Source organism: Octopus bimaculoides, chromosome 21 (assembly GCF_046866305.1).
Source record: "Octopus bimaculoides isolate indiv1 chromosome 21, ASM4686630v1, whole genome shotgun sequence".
Taxonomy (NCBI): Eukaryota; Metazoa; Mollusca; class Cephalopoda; order Octopoda; family Octopodidae; genus Octopus; species Octopus bimaculoides.
Genome location: NC_142948.1, coordinates 2,523,881 through 2,546,059, shown reverse-complemented (window position 1 = coordinate 2,546,059; position 22,179 = coordinate 2,523,881). Strand labels below are relative to the sequence as shown.

At 38.8% G+C, this 22,179-nt stretch overlaps 1 protein-coding gene across 3 annotated transcripts in view; it reads right to left on the bottom strand.

The window, feature by feature from the left end:
- Positions 1-22,179, bottom strand: part of LOC106868812 (putative E3 ubiquitin-protein ligase HERC1) — a 98,254-nt gene that overhangs the window by 19,887 nt on the left and 56,188 nt on the right. For 2 of the 3 annotated variants that reach the window (XM_089339213.1, XM_089339215.1), the window contains exons 41-55: positions 21,238-21,401; positions 19,779-19,887; positions 14,537-14,788; positions 10,148-10,339; positions 9,834-10,008; positions 9,418-9,646; positions 8,331-8,526; positions 7,401-7,698; positions 6,415-6,617; positions 5,828-6,028; positions 4,859-4,983; positions 4,034-4,236; positions 2,500-2,611; positions 1,450-1,632; positions 525-623 (exon numbers count right to left, since the gene is read on the bottom strand). In XM_089339213.1, coding sequence (XP_089195339.1) covers positions 525-623; positions 1,450-1,632; positions 2,500-2,611; positions 4,034-4,236; positions 4,859-4,983; positions 5,828-6,028; positions 6,415-6,617; positions 7,401-7,698; positions 8,331-8,526; positions 9,418-9,646; positions 9,834-10,008; positions 10,148-10,339; positions 14,537-14,788; positions 19,779-19,887; positions 21,238-21,401 — 2,741 coding nt within the window. The remainder of the gene's footprint in view (positions 1-524; positions 624-1,449; positions 1,633-2,499; positions 2,612-4,033; positions 4,237-4,858; positions 4,984-5,827; positions 6,029-6,414; positions 6,618-7,400; positions 7,699-8,330; positions 8,527-9,417; positions 9,647-9,833; positions 10,009-10,147; positions 10,340-14,536; positions 14,789-19,778; positions 19,888-21,237; positions 21,402-22,179) is intronic. The other variant, XM_089339214.1, reaches the window with a different exon arrangement.

The window sequence follows — 22,179 nt, the reverse complement described above, 5'->3', positions numbered from 1 at the left end:
AGAGAGTGACCACTGGTTTCACACTTACCTGATTAAAGGTGTGAAACCAATGGTCATTCTGACCGTAACAAACAACCTTCTAAATATGTGTGTGTTTGTGCATGTGTGTTGGTGTGTATGTGTGCTTGTTGGTGTGTGTGTGTGTGTGTGTGTGTGTCTCCCCTGCCACCACTTGACAACTGATGTTGTTGGGTTTAAGTCCCCATAACTTAGCAGTTCAGCCAAAGAGACTGACAGAATAGGTACCCGGCTTAAAAATGAATAAGTACTGGGGTCAATCTGTTCAATTAAAATTCTTCAAGGCACTGCCACAACATGGCTGCAGTCTAATGGCTGAAACGAGTAAAAGATAAAAGACATGTTTGTGTGTGTGTGTGTGTGTGTGTATGTGCATATATATATGCATGTGTGTGTGTGTATGTGCATATATATATGCATGTGTGTGTGTGTGTGTGTGAGTGGTGATGATGATGGTGTTGGAGCCAAAATATTTCAGGCTCTCTATATTAAGCGGCGGACCTTACCTTGCTGTGTCCAAAATTTGCCGTCAGTGAATTTTCTTCAAACCAACAACAACTTCTGACAAGACCATTTCCAACATAAGTTTGGAGTAATGTACCATCCTGGGGTAATTAGAGTAGTCATTAGAGAGTAATTAGAAGAGTAATTACAGTAATTAAAGACAACTACTTAAGTCTGAAGTAATGTACCACACTAATATCATACTCACATAGTACAGATGTAATAAACACACACACACACACAAACATACACACACTGTATAGACATTAATTACAGAAACACATTGTGAACACATTAAACACAAATACATATTGTGAACACAAATACACGGCATGAACACATTAATTACACAAACAGTGAACACATTAAACTCCTATAGCTGAACACATTGTGAATACATTACACACACACACACACACACACAGTGTACACATTTAAACAAGTACATACACTGAGCGAACAATAAACACAGATACACATGGCTAAACACACACAAATTCAACATATTATCAAATATATGAGGGGATGCTGAAAAGCTTCTGACTTTAAAGGTGTTGTGAAAGGCCTGTTTGGAGGCCCACCTTTCAGAGTCCTTTTCTTTGAAAAACTGAAAGGACCAATGCAGTAAGTGAGTAAATCTGAGAGGGGAATACTTTGAATAAAATCATAATAAACTGACCCTAATGTATTTTATTTTACTCAAAGCCAGGAACTTTTAAGCACCACCCTCATATATGGTTTGAACATATTAACACACACGCACACAGAGCCTTGTACAGATTTAAAATAACAGACATTTTAGAAAATTACAATTTTTAAATCTCAGAACAAGAGAGGGAAGAGAGAGAGAGAGGGAAGAGAGAGAGAGGGAGGGAGAAAGAGAGAAGGGGAATGGCAAAATAAGCCAAAACAAAGGAGGTAACTCACCTTCAGGGACCAAATGTTGAGCCAACCTTTTAAACAGCCAGTGGCGAGCATCAATGCATTGGGAGAGAACGACAAACTCGTTACTTTAGAAATATGCCCGACAAATACATATAAAGGCTTCAGGTTATTGTCGAAGCGGTGTTCAGGAAGCGTGTCTTCAGCCGGTGGACAACTTGATGTCGCCTGAAATGGGGAAAATAGACACTATTTTAACAGCAGCAGAAAACAACTCTAAACAAATACGACCAGACACTCATTATCCCTTATAACTGTAATAGTAATAACAACGTTTATAATTACAGTGGTGCATGTAAACATTTGACATTTTAGAAATGTCATTCTTTATTTGGATGCCTAAATTTATAGAATTTTATAACATTGTATTGTTAAGGTTGAAGAATTTCTATTCTGTTGACAGAAGTTTTGAGTTCAAGAATAAAGCATGTTGGGGCAGATCTTGGCCTTCTGTTCCTTAGATCTGGTTTCAACCTGTTTGGTTGCCAATGGAAGCTGAGGAGGTCAGCAGTGATGATAACCCAGGTCAATACCATTGTAGTTGTGACCTGTGGGTCAAGGAGACTAGCACAAAGACGAACATCTCGACCCTTTAACATTTAAACTGGCGATATCAGACTGAAATATTCTACCGGTTTTATGTTCAAACTGGCCAGATCCAGCCTCTCACACTTACCCAACAATGTCATTCTTAAAATAAACAATGACATAATTGAAATTTCAAAGCTATGAGACACTGCAGGAGTTATTTATAGACAGACTACCCTACATAGAAAGTGAAGCATATGCATCATACTCTACAAAGAGAGTACACAATAAACTATACAGGGAGAACATGTACTTGAAAGCATACACAGAATACTACAGAGAGAGTACAGTCTTTACACAGATTATATCACACCACATTTCACAGAGTACACATGGTGCATCACACGGAGAGTACACTTCACAGCAAACACATACAGTAAACTACAGCAAACACACACTGTACTCTACATAGAAAGTACAGTGAAGTTATACAAATAAAATGATTACTTCAGACAATTCCTCTTGAGACTCCATGGCATAAACATTTGGAGACAGGAAAGCCTCATGGGGCGAAGGTTGGGCAATGTTCCACAGATAGACACAACCATTTTCACAGCCACTGAAATAAGAAGAAAGCAGCAAATTAATTTAATTAATATTGGTTTATAATTGAGGTACAAGGCCTGAAAGAAATGGAGAAAGAAATTGGCCGATACCAATTGGCATCAGTACTTCAACGGTAGAACTACATTTTATTGATTCTGTCCCAGAACGGAAGAAAAGCAAAGTTGATTTGGTTCATTTTGCCTGTCATACACAACAGCCCCAGTAACTTTATCATCACTAACATCATCAACACCATCACTAAATTCATTATCATCACAATTTCCATGAGCCATAATGTTCACATATATACGTATGCATGTTCATATACAAGAATTATTCTTGGACAAAGCTATTATCAACAGTGACTTCGAAGTTTCAGCCAGTTGAGCCACACACACATACTTCACGTGGACTTTTGCATGGTTCTCCTGTATCTATTTCACTAGTTCATGGGTTTAGGTCAACTTGAACCTATATCAGAAGACACCCAAGGTACTGCTCAGTGAGTTAAACCCTGAACTATGTAGTCATCAAGTGAATTCCTTAACTACACAGCCATAAGGTACGAAAAGTACAACACAATACAGTAGAGTACTGTGCAATGCAATGAAGTACAGTACTGTGAACAGTCACTCATGAATGAGCAGGTCTTGATAATATTTACCAGTTTTGCCAATCGTTTGTGGCCCCTATGTGGTCCCTATGCACAGAAGAAATAGACATCCTCTTGGTAACTTCACCCTTGACTTTGCAACATATCCAAAACGAGAGAGAGAGAGAGCTGCACTGGTGCTAGGTTGGTACGTTTTTATAGCTATGTAAACTGGAGGAACAACAATGCAAAATGAAGCAGGTTTTATCAGGGACGCAATATGTTGGATCAGTCCAGGAATTGAATCTAAGGCCTTATGGCTGCAAACCAAGCATCATGGCATGTATGAGAAGCTAACAGGCAAAGTGAAAATGTCACAGTTTCTATTTAACAAGAAGCATTTTTGGTTATCAAATAAACATTACTCTACATAGATTGTTTATGTTTGTTGCTTTAGCACCAGGAGATCCATGATCAAAGACAACCCAGACATGACCATCCTACATTTTTTTAATCTATAATGTACTCTGGACTATATTATTCAGTATGTCCTTCTCTAACGATAAAGTGAGTAGAATATCCCCTGAATGGGATACTAGTCCGTTGCAGGGTTAACCATTTACAGCTGAGTGGACTGGGGCAATGTGAAAATGAAATGCTTTGCTTAAGAGCACAACACACCACCCAGTCTGGGAATTGAAACCACGACCTTGCAGTTGTGAGTGAAACACCCTAACCACTAGACAACACGCCTGCATTATGAAAATAAAAAAAAAGAGAGGGAAAGTGGGAGAGAGCAAGAGAGAGAGAGAGAGAGTGAGAGAAGTTAGCATCAATCCTTACACAGCAAACGTAAGCGTTTTATCATCACCAACCCCAACCATCTTACACCACTCAATCATAGAAACACTGCATTTGTGCTTCAGGGCGTACACGCATTGGATGGACTTTCTCTTGTGAAGCCAGATTTTCACACACGAATCATCGATGGCAAAACTTCCAATCAACAGTCCAGTCGGGTCATACTTGATACATTCAATGGCCGTCTGTAACGAAAATAAAACAGAAGGGTAGCAGAGTGCAACAAACAAAGGGTGTAATAGACTGTGACAGACATACAGAGGTGTAACAGAATGTGACGTACATAGAGAGGTGTAATAAATCGTAACAAAACAGTGTAATCAAATGACAAACTAAGCAATATATTAACAATATTATCTAAATTAAAACAGCAAGGAACAACTGGAGTCAAGAGAATCCACTAGATTATCTCAACTCCAAATGTATCTGTTTTAGAAATTATTATCTGGACAAGTGTTTCTCAACCTTTTTACCCTTGTGTAACCCTTAAAATAAATTACATGTCTTAAGGAACCCCTGCACAAATAAAATTATATACCTTATCTTTCCCATATTCTTTTCATCATAGTTCACATGGTAAATATCAAACAGAACTCTAAAGTTATAAAGTTGTCTAAAAACTCAAACGATATCAAATGGAATTATTTATTCAAATTAGTCAAACCTCTTCAATTGCATTAAATATAATTATTTAAATGAATTGAATCTGTCGATTAATTAACTCCAGATTCATTACTAGTTAGTTACATCAAATAAACCTTACTTGTAGTAATTAAGTAAATTAAACAATAAAAGCTTGTTACTTACATTGAACGCATCGACAGTAAGGGGTTGTTTGAAGTCTACTCTGCTACACAGTGACAAGGTTCCATCACAGAATCCAACAGCAAATCTTTTGTCCTCGCTGGGCCAGGCCAGACACTTCACAGGGACTGTGTGTACAGAGAAGATACAGACATTAGACAAACATTTACACAATATATATATATATATATATATGTATCATCATCAGCTGGCATGGGGGGGGGGTTTACTTTGACTGGAACTAGTAAGCTACAGGGGCTGCACCATGTTCCAGTCTGATTTGGCATGGCACACTTTAAATTATCCAACATGTTTTACCTTTTAAAAGCACTCCATACACTCTGTAAAGTGGTTGGCATTGGAGAGGGCATCCAGCTGCAGAGACCATGCCAAAGCTTGTTGCAGCTCTCCAGGTTGCTAGCTCCTGTCAACCCATCCAACCCATGCCAAATCTAAAGACCAACGTTTCATAATTATCTTTTATCTTTTACTTGTTTCAGTCATTAGACTGTGGCCATGTTGGAGTACTGCCTTGAAGAATTTTAGTGGAATGCATCAAGCCGAGTACTTATACCATTGGTATCTTTTGATGAACCGCTAAGTTATAGGGATGTATACATACCAAACCAGTTTTCAAGTGGTGAGGACAAACACAAAGATACACACATACACAAGCACACATATACATACATACATATATATATGTGTGTGTGACGGGCTTCTTTCAGTTTCCATCTCCCAAATCCACTCACAAGGCTTTGGTTGACCTGGCACTATAGTAGAAGGCACATGCTTGAGGTGTCGCACACAGGGGCTGAACCTAGAACCATGTGGTTGGGAAGCAACCTTCTTACCACACAGCCATGCCTGCACCTATATATAATCATAATCTTTAAAAAAACAAAACAAGCCCTTGAGAACTCAGAGGCGTCATCTGCATGCAAAACAACAACGGTGGCTCAATCAACAAACCTTTTCTGTAGCAGTGTTCCAATTCCAGACGACAGAAGGAATTGTCTCCATGGATGTCAACGACAGCAATTGAACCATTGACCCGGCCGATCAAGAGCGTGTCGACACTGTTCTTGTGAATGCCATCGGCCACACCTTTGCTCTGTGGCCAGGTCATGGCAGTGATTAAGTTCGGATTGACGTCTACATAACCTTTTTGACCTGAAACAGAGAATCCCAAGAGGAATGGTGAGACGACAACATATCACAAGATGATCTTGTGAATTCCTAAACAACAACAACTGGACTCTGGATGAAGAGTTTAGAAAAAGTATAAATAAATACAAAAAAAGAAATCACCAGGCTCCCCCTACCACCACCACAACCTTCCCCCCATCACCCCCACCTGTCTCAACACTCCACCCCAAGACCTGTCCCTTTCCCACCCAACACCACCTTTGTAGTCACTACTCCTCCCACTAGCGTGACACTACCACCAGTACCACAAGCTTGCACCACCACCACCACCACCACCACAGAAGCCCCCTACACTCCCCAGACATCCCAGTCTCCCACACCTGCCCCAAACAATCCCCATAGTTACATACCTGACATCTCCCATACGTTCATGATGTTATTCATCGATGCAGCCACCAATGAACCGGTGCAGTTCCAACAAATATTCTCTGGTGCACATTCCTGCACATACGATTCACAACTTCCTTCTTCTTTCTGGAACACACACGTATGCTCCAGGTACTGATGAGAACGGTTGGGAAGATGCCACACTCGAAGGGTACTGTCAAAACCACTGCACAAACACAACCAACAATTAGTTAATAATAATAATAATAAAGATAATAATAATGATAATGGTTTCAAATTTTGTCACAAGGGAAATTATTTTGGGAGAGAGGATGTGTCAATTACATCGACCCCAGTGTCTCACTGGTACTTAATTTATTGAATATAAAAGACAAAGTCAACCTTGGCAGAATTTGAACTCAGAACATAGCAACAGATGCAATACTGCAAAGCATTTTATCCAGCATGCTAACGATTCTGCCAGCTCACTGCCTTAAATAATAATAACAATAATAATAATAATAATAAAATTTTTATTTTGTTGTGCCTGGGGAGAGTCATTATGTAAGAATATAATTAACACACACTCTGGTTCAATTCCACTCTTTTAATATTAGTCAATTGGTTAAATATCCATCTAATTAATTAATTGTTTAATCTGACAAACAAAAACAAAACAAATTAAACAGTTGATTAATTAGATGGATATTTAACCGATTGATTAATAATAATACAGGAGTGGAATTGATCCAATGTGTGTGTGTTAATTATATTGTCATAATGACTCTCCCCAGACACAACAAAATTTGTTTCAACACACAAATTCACATAAAGAATCTTGCAAACCAAATACAAAAACAAGGAATAATAATATTCATGACCGAAGGAGATCTTTACGCTTTTACCCTAATTGCCACATGTTAATTAGGTGATCACTAATTGCCATATGTTAATTAGGTTGTTACTAATTGCTATACTTTGAGTAGAGTGTGTAAAGAAATGATTTAACCTTGTGGCTAACAAGTTCTTCTTCTCACTCCACACAGAAGAATCCAATCTGTCTTGATGGCCTTCCAGTTTTGTGACGGAACACTTTGAGAGGTCATGGGCCAAATCTGCCATATTTTCATTGTGATCGCAGCTGGATCGTATCTGAGAAGAGATGGAACGGACTAACTGTTTGGCGGCCCATTGGCGGTGTTGGTGAGGTACGTAGGAAGAGATGACGCAGGCGGCTAAAGCGTCCGTCAAGGTCAACGAGGTGATCTTTTCGTGAAGAAACGGACCAGATTCTTGTAGAGAAGGATCTAGAAGGAAAGTTAAGAGGAAAATCTTCAACAGACCATTTACGGAGAATGTGAGGAAGATGGGCAGGATTCAAGAGCAATAAAAATGCGATAACTTACTTACATGTCAGAAGGTAGGGGTAGAGTATGTGGGGTGTAATGAGATGTGTGTGGGTGAGTGTGTGTGGGGTGTGTGATATGGGGGTATGGTATTGTGTGTGTGTGTGTGTGTGTATGTATGTATGTAAGGTAGTGTTGTATATTCAGACATAGTGAATGCCAACACAAATAAGCAAGAATTGGGAAATAGTGTTTCCTGAATGATGAGAGAGGGAGATGTGAGAGAGAGAAGTGAGAGAGAGAGAGAAGTGAGAGAGAGAGAAGTGAGAGAGAGAGAGAAGTGAGAGAGAGAGAAGTGAGAGAGAGAGAGAAGTGAGAGAGAGAGAAGTGAGAGAGAGAAGTGAGAGAGAGAGAGAGAGATGATAAAGGGATGAGATTTGTAAGAGAGATGTGTGTGAGAGAGAATGAAATGAATTAGATAAAAACTTGCAAGAGACGAAGAAGAGAGGTGAGAGTGAGACACACATGATGAGAGACTGGAGACAGAGATAAGATAGATGTGAGATGAAATGAGTAGGCATTGTGCTGCATACTTTTCATTTCTTCAGCGACATTGTGTGCCATCAACTTCTTGCTCCATCCTTGACTGGCCAATAAAGAGACAAGGGCTTGGGTGACAGAAAAATTAGGTGAGGTCATTCTCTCTTGAACCACAGCATTCTGCAACTGTCTTTGGTGGGCCGGAACATCAGGATTGGCACTCCAACCTGTAGCAGCTTGCATTAATTCCTACAAAATGGAAATGTTGGAGAGGGTGCAGTGAAGTGGGAGAAAGAAGGAAGGCATCATCGTTTAACACCTGTTTTCCATGCTGGCATAGGGGAAGTGGTTTTGGAAAGGGTCTTATGGCCGGATGCCCTTCCTAATGCCAACCACCTTGCAGAGTGGACTGAGTGGACAAAACGAATATGAAAAAATATTAATAAAATTATGGCCATCTACATAACATACTTAACGTAGTAGATACATCTTTGAAAGGAAATCTACTGTGGTATTTGTCCAAAGACAATATCTCTTATGGATGTGCTGTATTTAAAAACAGTTTTTCTAAGCCCTGTAAAAGAACTCAGAAGGTTGGGCCTACAACCAGGCCTTTTGTGATACCCTTAAAGCCAGGGATTTTTCAGCACCCTCTTATACATTTTCACACACACATATACAGATGTATGCATATGAAGGTAGTGGTTACAGTGTTGCACTCATGGGTCACAAGACCCTAGTTTTGATTCCCAGACAACCAGCAGTGTATCGTATTCTTGAGCAAAACACTTCATTTCACGTTGCTCCAGTCAGCTCAGCTGTAAATGGGTGAACCCTGTTACAGATGGGTATTCTGTTCAGAGGTGATGTTGACCTACCCAAACCTGTGAAGTAACTATCAAGGTTTTCCTTGGAAATATATATACATACACCTGTGTCTATCTGTGAATCTGTTGGGTCGAAGGACATCCAACCATAAAAACCATGCCAAAGCAGACACTGGAGCTCATTGCAGTCCTCTGGCTTCGCAGCTCTTGTCAAACCGTCTAACCCATGCCAGCATGGAAAATGGACATTAAATGATGATGATGATGATATATATAGTGTGGAAGAGAAAGAGAGAGAGAAAGAGAGACTTACCTGTGAACAGACTTTGACGAGTTGTTTGAGAGAAAGTGGATTCTCCTGGGCCAAAGCTCCAATAGCAGCATTCAGGTAAGAAAGACATTCTGCTGGTTCAGTGACTTGCAATGAAGATGCAGACATATCGAGCTTCCCTGCAGCACAGAACTGCATCAAACGTACAACAAGCATGATGTCTGAAAGCCCAATGTTTTCAAGAGCAGCAGATAAACTGCAGGACGGACCACTGTGGACGGAAAAAGAGAGAGAAGAGGAGGAGGATACAGCTTCGTTTTCTACATGGACAGAGAAAAGTATAAAAAACAACCAACCGTGTGTAAAGGGTAAAAACTGGAGACATCATAAAAGATGTACTCAGGTATTAGATAGTTCCTAGTTTATAATACAACATGTACCTGATATTAGATACTCACCTATCACTAAGGAGTGCGAGGGCTTTCATGACCATGGTTCTAGCAAGTAGTACTTGCATCGCCGATGTTATTCGTTGCAGAGCGAGCATTCGTTCATGTGGATTTCGGAGACAGACAGCTTGTTCACCGAGGGATTTCAGGTTCTTCACGCTCTTTACGGCACGGGCAGTGGCAGCTAGAATAACACAGGAGAGAGGAGGGGGAGTAGTTGAGAGAGAGAGAGAGATCCACAGAGAGACAGACAGACAGACACAAAGAGAGAGACACACACACACACACACATTACATTGTATGGTAGCGATGGTATGACTTACATAGTGATGTTATGAGGTCATCAGAGGTGTGTCCTCTGACAAGTTTCTCTCCTAGGGGATCAGCTTCTGAAAAGTGGACAACATCTGGGGCTGGACGCCTCTCAGACAGGCCTAACCTCAAAAGGAGTTTCTCACTATCATTAACTGGAACTTTCTCTAAAGGTGACTCAGTGTTCAGCAAGCTGGCATCATCTGAATACATCGATAAAAGAAAGGAAAATATAAATTAAAACAGTTCTCCTTTGATAAGCATTTGCTAATCAGTGTTTAAGTCAATTTTCTGCTATGGTGTTTAATTGATGCGGTCTTAGGGAATGAAATCGAGATATATGATGTTGGCAGGAAACATAAATGCCAAATTCTTCAGATTTCCTTAACAAAATTCCATTTAAAAAAAATTTCATTAAAACAAGAAAAACTATCAAAAAGTAAAATAGAAAAAGAAAAAAAATACAAAATGTTTAAATTAATATTTATAAAAAAAAAATTAAGATTTAGGTTCAGAACTGGCTGAGTGGTTAAGAAGCTTGCTTCGCAACCACACCATTTCAGGTTCAATTCCAGCGAGTAGCACCTTGGGCAAGTGTCTTTTATTCTAGCTTCAAACCATCCAATGCCTTGTGAGGGAATTTGATTGACAGAAGCTGTGTGGAACCTCATTGTATGCACATTTGTGTGTGTGTGTGTGTGTTTGGCTTTGTCACCATCACTGCTTGACAACTGGGGTTGGTTTGTTTATGTTTCCAGAACTTAGCAGTGTGGCAAAAGTGACCGATAAAATAGATATTAGACTTTAAAAAAGAATTAAGTACTGGGTTGAGGGTGGGGGCGGGGGTTTGATTTGTTCGACTAAAACCCTTCAAGATGATGCCCCAGCATGGCTGCAGTCCAACGACTGAAATAAGTAAAAAGATAAAAGATGTAAAAGTAAATAAAAATGAAATAAAAGAAAAAAAGAAGATATTTTTTTATTAAAGGTTCACAGAGTGATGATGTAGCAGTTGGTGTGAGAGGAATCAATCAAATTGATCTCAGCTGATTGGTGAGTTCAGTGTAATGAAAGACTATTTCAACTCCCGGTGGGATATGAACTCAGGCTATTTAGGTTGGTATATTGAGGTATGGATGTGGCTGTATGCTCGAGAAGCTTGATTCCCAACCATGAGGTCTTAGGTTCAATCCTACTGTAAGGCCCAACAGGCAAGTATCTTCTACAGCTTGGAGCTAATCAACGGCAGCATTCGTCCTATTTTTCTGGACTGCCAGGTTGGCTTGGCGATAACTATTAATATCCAGTAATGCTGCCGTAGTCTCCTTTAGAGAGACTTAGAAATATTAATATTTATATATATATATATATATATATATATGATATATCCTGTCCACACTGTAAAGTGGTTGGTGTTCAGCTGTAAAAACCTTGCCAAAACTGACCTTGCCTGTGCTTGTGCCACGTAAAAAGCATTCAGTCCACTCTGCTGGGTGGTTGGTGTTACGAAGAGCATCCAGCCATAAAACTCCTGCCAAAACAGACACAGAAGCATGGTGTAGGCTCCTGCCTGGCCAGCTCCTGTCGAACCGTCCCACCCATGACAGCATGGAAGGCAGATGTTAAACAATGACGACGATGATGAGGATGATGACGACGATGATGAGGGTGTGTGTGTGTGTTACTGTCTGTGTGTTTGTGTCTCCTTATCTCAACATTACAAGACAGCTGTAAATGAGCATCACTGTCATACAAGCAATGTCCTTTATTTCTAATATTCTGAAAAACCATGACTGGACATTAGGGAAACATTACTTTGCTTGGAATCAGGTGGGGATTGACAACAGGAAGGGCATCCAGCTTTCGAAAATCCATCTGAGTTGGAAACCATCCACATAGAAAAGTGGATGTTAAAACAATGCTGTTGATATTATGGTCCTAAGCACGTAGGCTAGAAAGCCTTGTGGTATTTGTTTTGGCACTCAACAATCAGAGTTCAAATCTCACTTTCAGGCATCAATTTAAAAAAAATGGGGGATTGATGGATCTGTTGGGAGAGTGTGGTGGTCCAGTGAGGTGCCTTGAGGTGGACAGCAACATCTGTAATGACCCTACTGCCAAGCTGTATTGGCCCAGGGTGGTGATTGATTTTAATGAGATACAAGAGGGTACCCAAAAGTAACTGAAAACATTCTCTGTGGGACAAGCCTGTTGCAGCTCAAGTTTCTGCTGCTAGAAGTCACTTGATGCGACCCTCAGGCATCAGTCTGCTGACCAGCAGCATCAAGTGGAATCATACTGCCACATGGTTTGTCTTTGTTTTGCAGTGTTTCTCCCCTGTTTGTAGATTTTTGTGATGGCTGAAACGAAGGAATAGCATGCTTCTGCAAAATTCTGTTTTCTGCTGCGGAAAATGGTGGCCGAAACAGTTGTCATGCTTCAAACAGCTTACAAGGATGCTGTCATGAGCAAAACACAAGTTTACGAGTGGTTTCCATGTATTAGGAATGGTCACTTGTTGCTTGAAGACCAACTTCATTCCGGATGACCGTCAACATGTAAAACTAAATGAATAAAATAATATTGCAAAATTCTGTTTTTTTCTTTTGGGAACTCCCTCGTATCCCTAACATTCTTTATAACATGTAGGAATTAAATGCCATGAAGATTGTTACACCAGGGATTGGGAGAGTATCCATGCAGGGTGACCCATACAATGCCCCCAATTGTACTGAAGGCTGTGGTAACCCAGTATTATTAACATGGTGCTTGGAACATAACACTGTATTGTATAATATAGGGCTAGGAATATAACAAAAAACAAATATATATTAGCATATGAAGACGGTATTTTGAATATAACAAAAGAGTATCATATAATGGTAGATTAAGATGGTGCTGGAAATAAAAAAGAAAGACAAACATAAATTAGTATATGAAGATGATGTTTGGATCATAAAAGACAAATATGTATTGGTATGTTAAGATGATGTTTGGAACATAACAAAAGACAAATATATACATCAGTATAGTAAGATGGTATTTTGGTACATAAGAAAAGAGTAATGTATATTGGTAAGATAGTGTTTGGAACATAAATGTTTCTATATATATAATTGTAACAGAATATTTTGATTTATGAGTGATCACTCCAAAATGAGAAGTTTTGTATCATAAAAATAGAACTGGTCTTATGTAGGTTGTAGAAACAGGGGTTAGTCTATGAAAGACAAAGGAATGAAAAACTTTGCATCAATATTAGGAACAGCATCAATGTCACAGCATCTCCAAATTGTAAAATGTTTCTAGTGTTGAAATTATTGAGTTAAATTGTAACTACACCAAAGTTAAGTTTTGGTTAATGTTTCCAACAAACCCCAAAAAATTAGCCAAGGTGTAACAGCATGGCTTTTGCTTCCCAACCACATGGTTCAAGGATTGCTCTAACTGTATGGTACCTAGGGCAACTGTTCTCTACTACAGTGAAAGGTTAACCAATATCTTGGGATTTGTGAGACAGAAACAATAATGCAGAAGCCCATTGTAGGTATATAAGTGTTTGTCTATGTGTTTGAACTCACATAAGTCAGAGAGTACTCAACACACATAGTTTATCTCCTTTTGTGACAGTGTTTGAAATCAAAAGAAAACACTACATCACTTTCAAAGTACATTTGGTAAAAGAAGGATAGAAGTGAATGTAATATTGACATTGTCTGATCCCTCTTGGTCAAAGCTTCCTTCCATTCCCTAACAATAATAGTATCAATAGTATTGTGTATTGAGTACAAAATTTGAAACTTTGATCAAACCAAATTCAATGAAGATAATACAACACACACACACAGATTATCATACATGCACAAATATGCCCACACATGTATATACATAATTACACTATCTTTGAGAATTAATAGCCAATTAGTACAAAAATACTTCTAATGATAATAATAATAATAATAATAATAATAATAATATTAATAATAATCATCCATTTTCAAAGGTGGAACTAAAATAGATAAAGCTATAAATGATAGCAAGAGTGTAGAATATTGGATTAAAACACACCCCCTGGATGGAGGAAAAAATTCAAAGGGTTGCTTTGTTATGATGGTAGAACATCTGCCATGCTTTCAGCATTTTTTCATCCAATATTCTACATGCTGTTATTTATAGTTCTATCTACTTCAAGCTTCACCATTTAAAATACAATTTACTTCATATCTCTCAAAGTTTCTAGATTCTTATGATGTAAACAAATAATAACAAAAATAGTAAAATAATAATAATAAATAATATGTATTATTATTTTTGTTAATTATTTATTATTTTTTAGTTTCAAACAGAAGTTATTATTTTTTTTTTTTACTTTGTTAAAGAAAGTGATTGATTTCACATACCATCCTGCAGAGATCCCCCAGGACACAAGAAGTCCGGAGCTGTTTGCCGGAGCTGAGCGGATTTCCAAGCAGGTGTCCCGCTACCAGTAGTGGGCGAGTGGCCGGCGGCACCAGAGTGGCCAGACATGTCCAAGTGGTGGGCTCGGCAATCGGGACATAACAAATAAAACGGGTACCCGGTACCACAAGTCCCGCCGTACCAGCCAGACGTGTACACTCCAGAACTACTGTAGCCATGACTACGACAAGTCCCTAGAAAACAGTTAACAGATTGAAACTATATGCGTACGTAGGAGGTGAGCAGTCGACAGACAAGTCAAGACACCCAACTAAGGAAACAGAATTAAAGGAAGAGGGGAGGGAGGAGATAGGGGTCAGTGATTCTAAGGTTAGAAAGTTCTACTTTTCAAGTAACCATATACAGCTACTACTATTATTATTATTGCTACAGCTACTACCACTACTGTTATTATTATTATTGTTGTTAGTATTGCTTTTTGACAGAGGCAACAAAAAGGCAAGCGGTAAAGAATATTACTATTCATAATTATTATAATTATTATATAACTAATATAAACCATTATAGTAAGGTAACTAACATAAATTATTATAATTAGATAGTACTGCATATCAAACATATTACAATAGAAATAGTTAGTTACTTGTGACACTAATTTATTAGCAATGAAAGCAATTAGAGTTGCTCTTTGTTGTTTGTGCAAAGGGCAGGGGGGAGCGGGAGAGGGTCAGGGATCAACTTCTAATTATCAAAATGGACACAACAAAATAAATAAATATATAAATTAATGAATTAATTAATAAATAAATATTCAAGGATTAAAGTTAATGGAGGAAAAACATTATTCCAATAGCAGAATCAGTAGAGCAACAGAGTAAGTGGATTTAGTGATATAGTTATGTTCTCCTGCCCCATCCACCCCAATACTTTTGAGTTCTGAAAATTAAAATCCTGTAAAAAAAAAAAAAAACAGAAAAGGTTGACTTTACCTTTTATCCTTCTGGGAGTTTAATAATGACTGGACCCTTTCTCAAATATATGTGCCCCTAGGGAGCCATCACCACATCCTACTACTCTAGAGACAATAAAATACAGGACCAAACTTCCTATCTGGAATTTCCAGAAATTTGGAGATATTGTGCAACACCACGCAATATACTGTACCCTGTATTGAGTACAAAGACCCTATTGTTGAAGTTGATTAATCTGTATATGGCATGTTAAAGATAGTTTTGTTGGTTATTTTTTTACTGGATTAATAAAGACTGTGTGGCTTAGTGGTTAAGGAACTTGGTTCACAATCGTAAGGTTGTGGTTTCAATTCCCAGCAGCCTGTTGTGTCCTTGAGCAAGACATCTTCATTCAAGTTGTTCCTATCCACTCAATTGGCAAAAATTGTTGAATTTTGTGTCACACTGAATCTCCCTGAGAACTACATTAATGGTATGCATGTCTGTGGAGCGCTCAGCCACTTGCAAGTTAATTTCACGAGTAGGCTGTTCCATTGATTTGATCCACTGGAACACTTGTTTTCATAACCAACAGAGTGCCACTTAATAAAGACGAAACACACTCTGCTTTACAAATTTATTCATTTCTACCTGTATCTGTTAAATAAAATCATTTTCTTTATTTTTTCATAAGATTTTCATCTTGCAAACATTATACTGTATATACATGGTACATATGATATATTTAAAAAAAATTTTAACACATTAATAGACATCAAACAGATCAGACTTTAGAACAGTGAGCAAAAATCTCGAGAAGTACATGGGACAAATAGGGGCTGCAATAAGGGTGGAGCACTTGCAGAAAACAGCACTGCTTGGAACCGCTCGAATACTCTGCAAGGAGTATTCGGAAAATGAGGTGTTACCTTAGTTCAATGGTAGCGAACAGCTGACACTGCAGTACATCTCCAGCGTTAGAAGCTGTTCAAAGGCAATAATAATAATAATAATAATAATAATAATAATAATAATAATAAAATGATTCTCCCTATTAAAGGCAAAAGGACTGAAATTTGGGGGAGGGGGATAGTTGATAACATCGACCCCAGTACTCAACAGTACTTATTCTATTGACCTGGAAAGGATGAAAGGCAAAGTAGACCTTGGCAGAATTTGAACTCAGAACGTAGCAACAAATGAAATACTGCTAAGCATTTCACCCAGCTTGCTAACGATTCTGCCAGCATGCTGCCATAATAATAATAATAATAATAATAATAATAAAGCTTTCTACAATAGACACAAGGTCTGAAATTTTGGCGGAGGGGCCTAGTCGATTACATCAAGCCCAGTGTTTTACTGGTACTTAGTTTATTGATCCTGAAAGGATGAAAGGTAAAGTCAACCTCAGCAGAATGTGAAGATGGACGAAATGCTGTGAAGCATTTCACCAGGTGTATCAACAATTCTTCCAGCTCGCTGCCTTAACCCCTTGCCTGCCATGAGAGCCCCATTTGGGGACCTGCTAGAAACAGTCTCACTGCCGGTTGTTCGTTGTATTTCAAGTGAAATGCTTCTGTCCATTGCATTTGCAGAGGTGTGTTTAACAATATTTAGTAGTTTGTCATTATTAGCTCTGGCTAATTCGAGAGGACATTTTATGTCATAAATCACAATTTTTGAACTACAAAAATATCGACTGTTTTGAAAAAGGTTTTTTTAACTTTTGCATTTCCCATTTATATCATTCATTGATATTTCATACACATTTGCATTTGATATTATAGTTTCAAAGAAACTTAAGTGTTTATTATTGCAATTGAAAAGAAAAGGAGAAATATGCTTTTCTTTTTCAGCGATCCCCATTTGGGACGTTAAGATTAATCTATCATAATTTACAAAATAATTCACAGATGAAGAAAATTAAAATATTACGTATTATTTTAATTTCTAAGACACCTGGCAATGCCAAAAAATATGAATAAAAGAAATTTGGCAGTTAATGGGTTAATAATGATGATGCTAATGATGATAACAGTCTATTCTACTATAGGCACAAGGCCTGGAATTTTTTTTGGGTGATAGTTGATTACATCAACCCCTAGTATTCAACTGGTACTTGTTTCATTACAAATCAAGATGATAAAACAGTGAAGTTGACGTCCGTGGAATTTGAACTCAGAACTTTAAAAAATTTAATTCAATCAATCAACCTAGCTAAGATCTCAAGTATTCTTTATTTTTATCCCCTGCAACCCCCTTTTTTTTTTAGTGTGTTTTGAGCTTGGAAGCAGAACTCAAAGGATGGCAAAAAGTAATGTGCAAGTAAAATACTACGACAAACCACTTTGTACAGTGCTCCACCGATTCTCTCTCTCTCTCTCTCTCTCACACACACACACACAGAGTAACAACAAAAACAACAGTAAAAACATCAACAACATAATGATGATGATGATGTTAAGATAATGAGTTGAAGTGTTAAAGACTGTTTGTTAAGATGGATTATTAATTAGTTGTAATAAAATAAATTAATTAAATGTGAAAAGAAAGAGAGAGGGAGGAGGGGTACGATGTGTTGTCGCGTATTTATATATGTTAGAGATGTGGGGTAATATTGGATCCAAGCTGACACTGTTTACAGACAACAGAAAAGCAAGTTTGAAGGGTTGCCATGGTGATGGTGGTGGGAATGATGGTGGCAGTGATGATGATGATGGCTACAATTCCAGTGATGATGGTAGTGGTGATGACGACGATGGTGTCCACGACAACAATTATAATGATGATGATGATGATGATTAGTTATAATGATGTTGAGTGTGATCCATGATGACTACATTTATGATGATGATGATAAACATTTTTGTGAGTAGCAAAGCACAATGTCAGTTACATCACCACTCCCACCTACACTTACCCCCAGCATCTTACTGGTAATGTATGGCTTCTTACCCATCCCTCCTCTTCCACAGGAAAGCAAACAGTAAATTCGGTTGGTTCTGGCAAGATCTGAACCTGAGACTTAAAGGGACATAGCTAACTACAACAACAAGATGAAGTGGTCAGAGCCATTGGATGGCCAAGAGATTTATTGTCCAGTCAACCTTTAAACTTGACTAGGGCCAATGGTATATGGTCAGGTCAGGAATGTCATACCAGGGTGATGACCCCTGCTACTGATACCATGGAAACCAGTCCTACCTCTTCTACGGCTGAGTGGTCAGCAACTAAACTGACCCCCCACCACTTGAGTAGCTTGCTGCCATTATGAAGAGGATATCTTGATACCCAACAGGACTTCAAAAGGGTGGATGAGCTCCTTGTGGGCCAACAGCTATACTGTTAGGGAAGGCAATAGCAAACCACCCTCCAGTACCCCCACCAAGAAGACATTATGAGAAAGTCAGAAGGAAATATCGTTATGGCTTCAACGATAATTGTTTCAAATTTTGGCACAAGGCCAGCAATGTTTAAGAGGTGGGAAGGCTTAGTTGAAGACATAAGGGGGACTTCATTTTATTAACCCTGAAAGGACAAAAGCCAAAGATGACCACAGTAGGATTTGAACTCAGAAGAAATGTTGCGATGGCCACAGGGGCATCTGATAAGAGGGACCACAATGGGGGGGAGACTACATAATGAGATGAAAGGGAGGAAGAGAAAGGGGGGAGGCAGGAGATGAAAAAGTATTTATAATATACAAAATATGCCAACTCATTGATGATGCAATCCGCCTGATACAGGAGAGCCTCCAACTAGAGTCAATCAAAGAACCTTGCAGATCCAGGGTCACCCTGACCACCCAAATAAACAAAAAGCTATCATGTATTATTAAATGGCAAAAATACTGCCTGTTGCTTAGGGACCCTAATGCTATAAATTATTAAAAGGACCAAACTGCTACATGGTAGGTATTAAGAGGATCAAAGTGCTGTTCGTTAACTGAGAGACCTATATCCCCCAACAGTCGAGTAAATGAAACACTCCATGTCATCATGTAGCCAAAGCAGCCACCTGTGTTACTGGCCATGTTACTGAATGCTTCAAATCACCATATATGTTACAGTATGATTACAAAGCACCACATGTTACTGAGCAGCGAAAAGCCCACACATTACAGAGTGACCGAAACACCTTAAAAAAACATGTTACAGAAGGAGATGGAAGCAAAAGATATATATATATATATATATATATATATATAGAGAGAGAGAGAGAGAGAGAGAGAGAGAGAGAGAGAGAGGGAAATAAAGTATGCAAACATTACATCCACATCCAGGATGGTGAGTTTTCATGTGCGAATTAAAGTTGGTTGTTCTCGTCAAACACAAATCGCAACTGACTGGTTCATGACAATCATTTGCTGCAATCAACATCTGAAATAAAATAATAAATAAATAACTACAACTGTTCGATGGTTAATTTCCTCACTCAACTAAATTTAAATGGAAAGGTATTTTTACTTCAAAACCTAAACAAGAGTTAACCATTTTGTGAAGCTATTTAACACTTTTGTTACCCTATTTCTCTTGAAACACATTGCTTTTGTTTCAATTAACTCCGAGAGTGTAATGGGTGCTTTTTACGTGCCATCACCATGGGGGCCAGTCAGGCAGCACTGGCATCGACTATGTTTGGGTGGTGCTTTTTATGTGCCACTAGCACAGGGGCCAGTCGGGAGTGGGGGTCACTGGCATCAACCACATTTGGATGGTGCTTTTTACATGCCACTGGCATGGGGAGCCAGTCGGGTGCCAGTCAGGTGGCACTGGCATCGGCCACAACTCCAATTTCCATTTTCCTTTTGATTTTGATTTTTTAAATTTTGCTTTTGATTTTACTTGACTCAACAGGTCTTCTCAAGTGCAGCGTATCACCCAGTGATTCAAGGGTACTTTTAAAATAGGGTGGTTATGCAACACTGGTATAGGCTATGGCTGTGATCTCACTTTACTTGCAAAGTCTTCTCAACATATATATATCTACACACACACACAAGCTTTTTTTCAGTTTCCAGCTGCCAAATTCATTCACCAAACTTTGGTCAAGTTCAGACTGATCAAGGCCTTTACTCATGTTTGACCATCATGTCGTACCATTGTATAGATGATACTGCCTGGGGTGGCGAGAGAGACAACCAAAAGAGGAATCAACTCCTTGAATTTTTCTACCTTTATTTTCGTAACTTTAGCAAACCTTAACCCCGCAAAGGGCAGAGAGAAACATTATCCTTTGGTGTTAAATATGCAAAACATTAGGAATATTCTTCTCTACTCCTCATCACCATCATCATCATTATCACCTTCTTCTTCACAGCTAACCAATTAGGACTAGGGGCTTGGCAAATTTTTTATCTCATTGAACCCCTCATGGAATTGTTGGTAACTTACTGTCCATCTCACCTCATCACATAAATTTCCAAAATAAAATCAAAAAGTATGATAAAAATTTCTTGTTCGGGAAGCAATAAATTACTTCATTCTTTTTGAGTCATCACTGCTTTCTAATAAGAAATTATGAAAGAAGATAAACGAAAATGAAAAACTAAACAAAATTGATAAACAACAATAAAACTTCAGTGATATAATATCGATACAGTTAGAATACAGATCCACTGGATATCTACGTATCCAGGGTTCAATATTGACTACTTTGTTTCATTATGGGTTGGACAGATCTGCACAACGACAGCGGGGAGTAAATTTTTCTATTTCGAAACAACTGACCTGTTCAGAAGACTCCAGTGGTGAGAAGGCATCAGTATTTTCTTCGTACAACAAGTCGTCAAATAAATCAAACTCCAGGTCATAAAGAGGGCGAGCTTCACCAATCTCGTGTTGACGATCTGGACGATTCTCCCGGTGGCTCTCTCTCAAACTTCTTGTTCCAGCTGGGGAGGAAGGGAAGGAGAAAGAAGCACACAAACTTAAATAATCACCAATATACACACCAAGTGGTGAAGAGAGCCCCTATGTGGTCACTCAACATGCTAGAAATAAGGCCCAACACACCCTGAAATCACCTCCCCCTCACCTCTTTCTAATACACTCGTCTACCTGAGACTAATCATACTTTAATGTTTATGAAGCTATCTCCTATTTCTTTCCTGTTTCAGTCATTTCACTGTTATTGCCCATGCTGGGGCACTGTCCTGAAGAACTTTTAGCCGAATGAATCAACCCAAGTACTTAGTTTTTTTAAAAAACCTGGTACTTATTCTATCAGTCTCTTTTGTTGAACTGCTGAGTTATGAGGACATAAACACACCAACACTGCTTGTCAAGTGGCACTGGGAGACAAACAGACACAAAGACACACACACACAAGGCTTCTTTCAGTTTCCATCTACCAGATGTACTCACAAGGCTTTTGTCAGCCCAAGGTTGTAGCAGAAGACAATTGCACAAGGTGCCATGAAGTGGGATTGAACCTGGAACAGGCCTGAGATCCTCCTGTGGATATCCTTCACTAGGTTCCTGAACATGATAGGTTGGTGGCAGGAGACAGCGTTGATATAGAGCAGCCTCTCATTTGGTTTGTGGTAGGGCTTGTATGAACAGGAGCCCAGGTCCAATGTAACACCTAAAAAGTTTATAGCACTAAGGTTGGTCTTGATTGTAACCTTGAGTCCCATAGGGCTAAGGGTGCTAACTAGGTCCTTCCTAGGT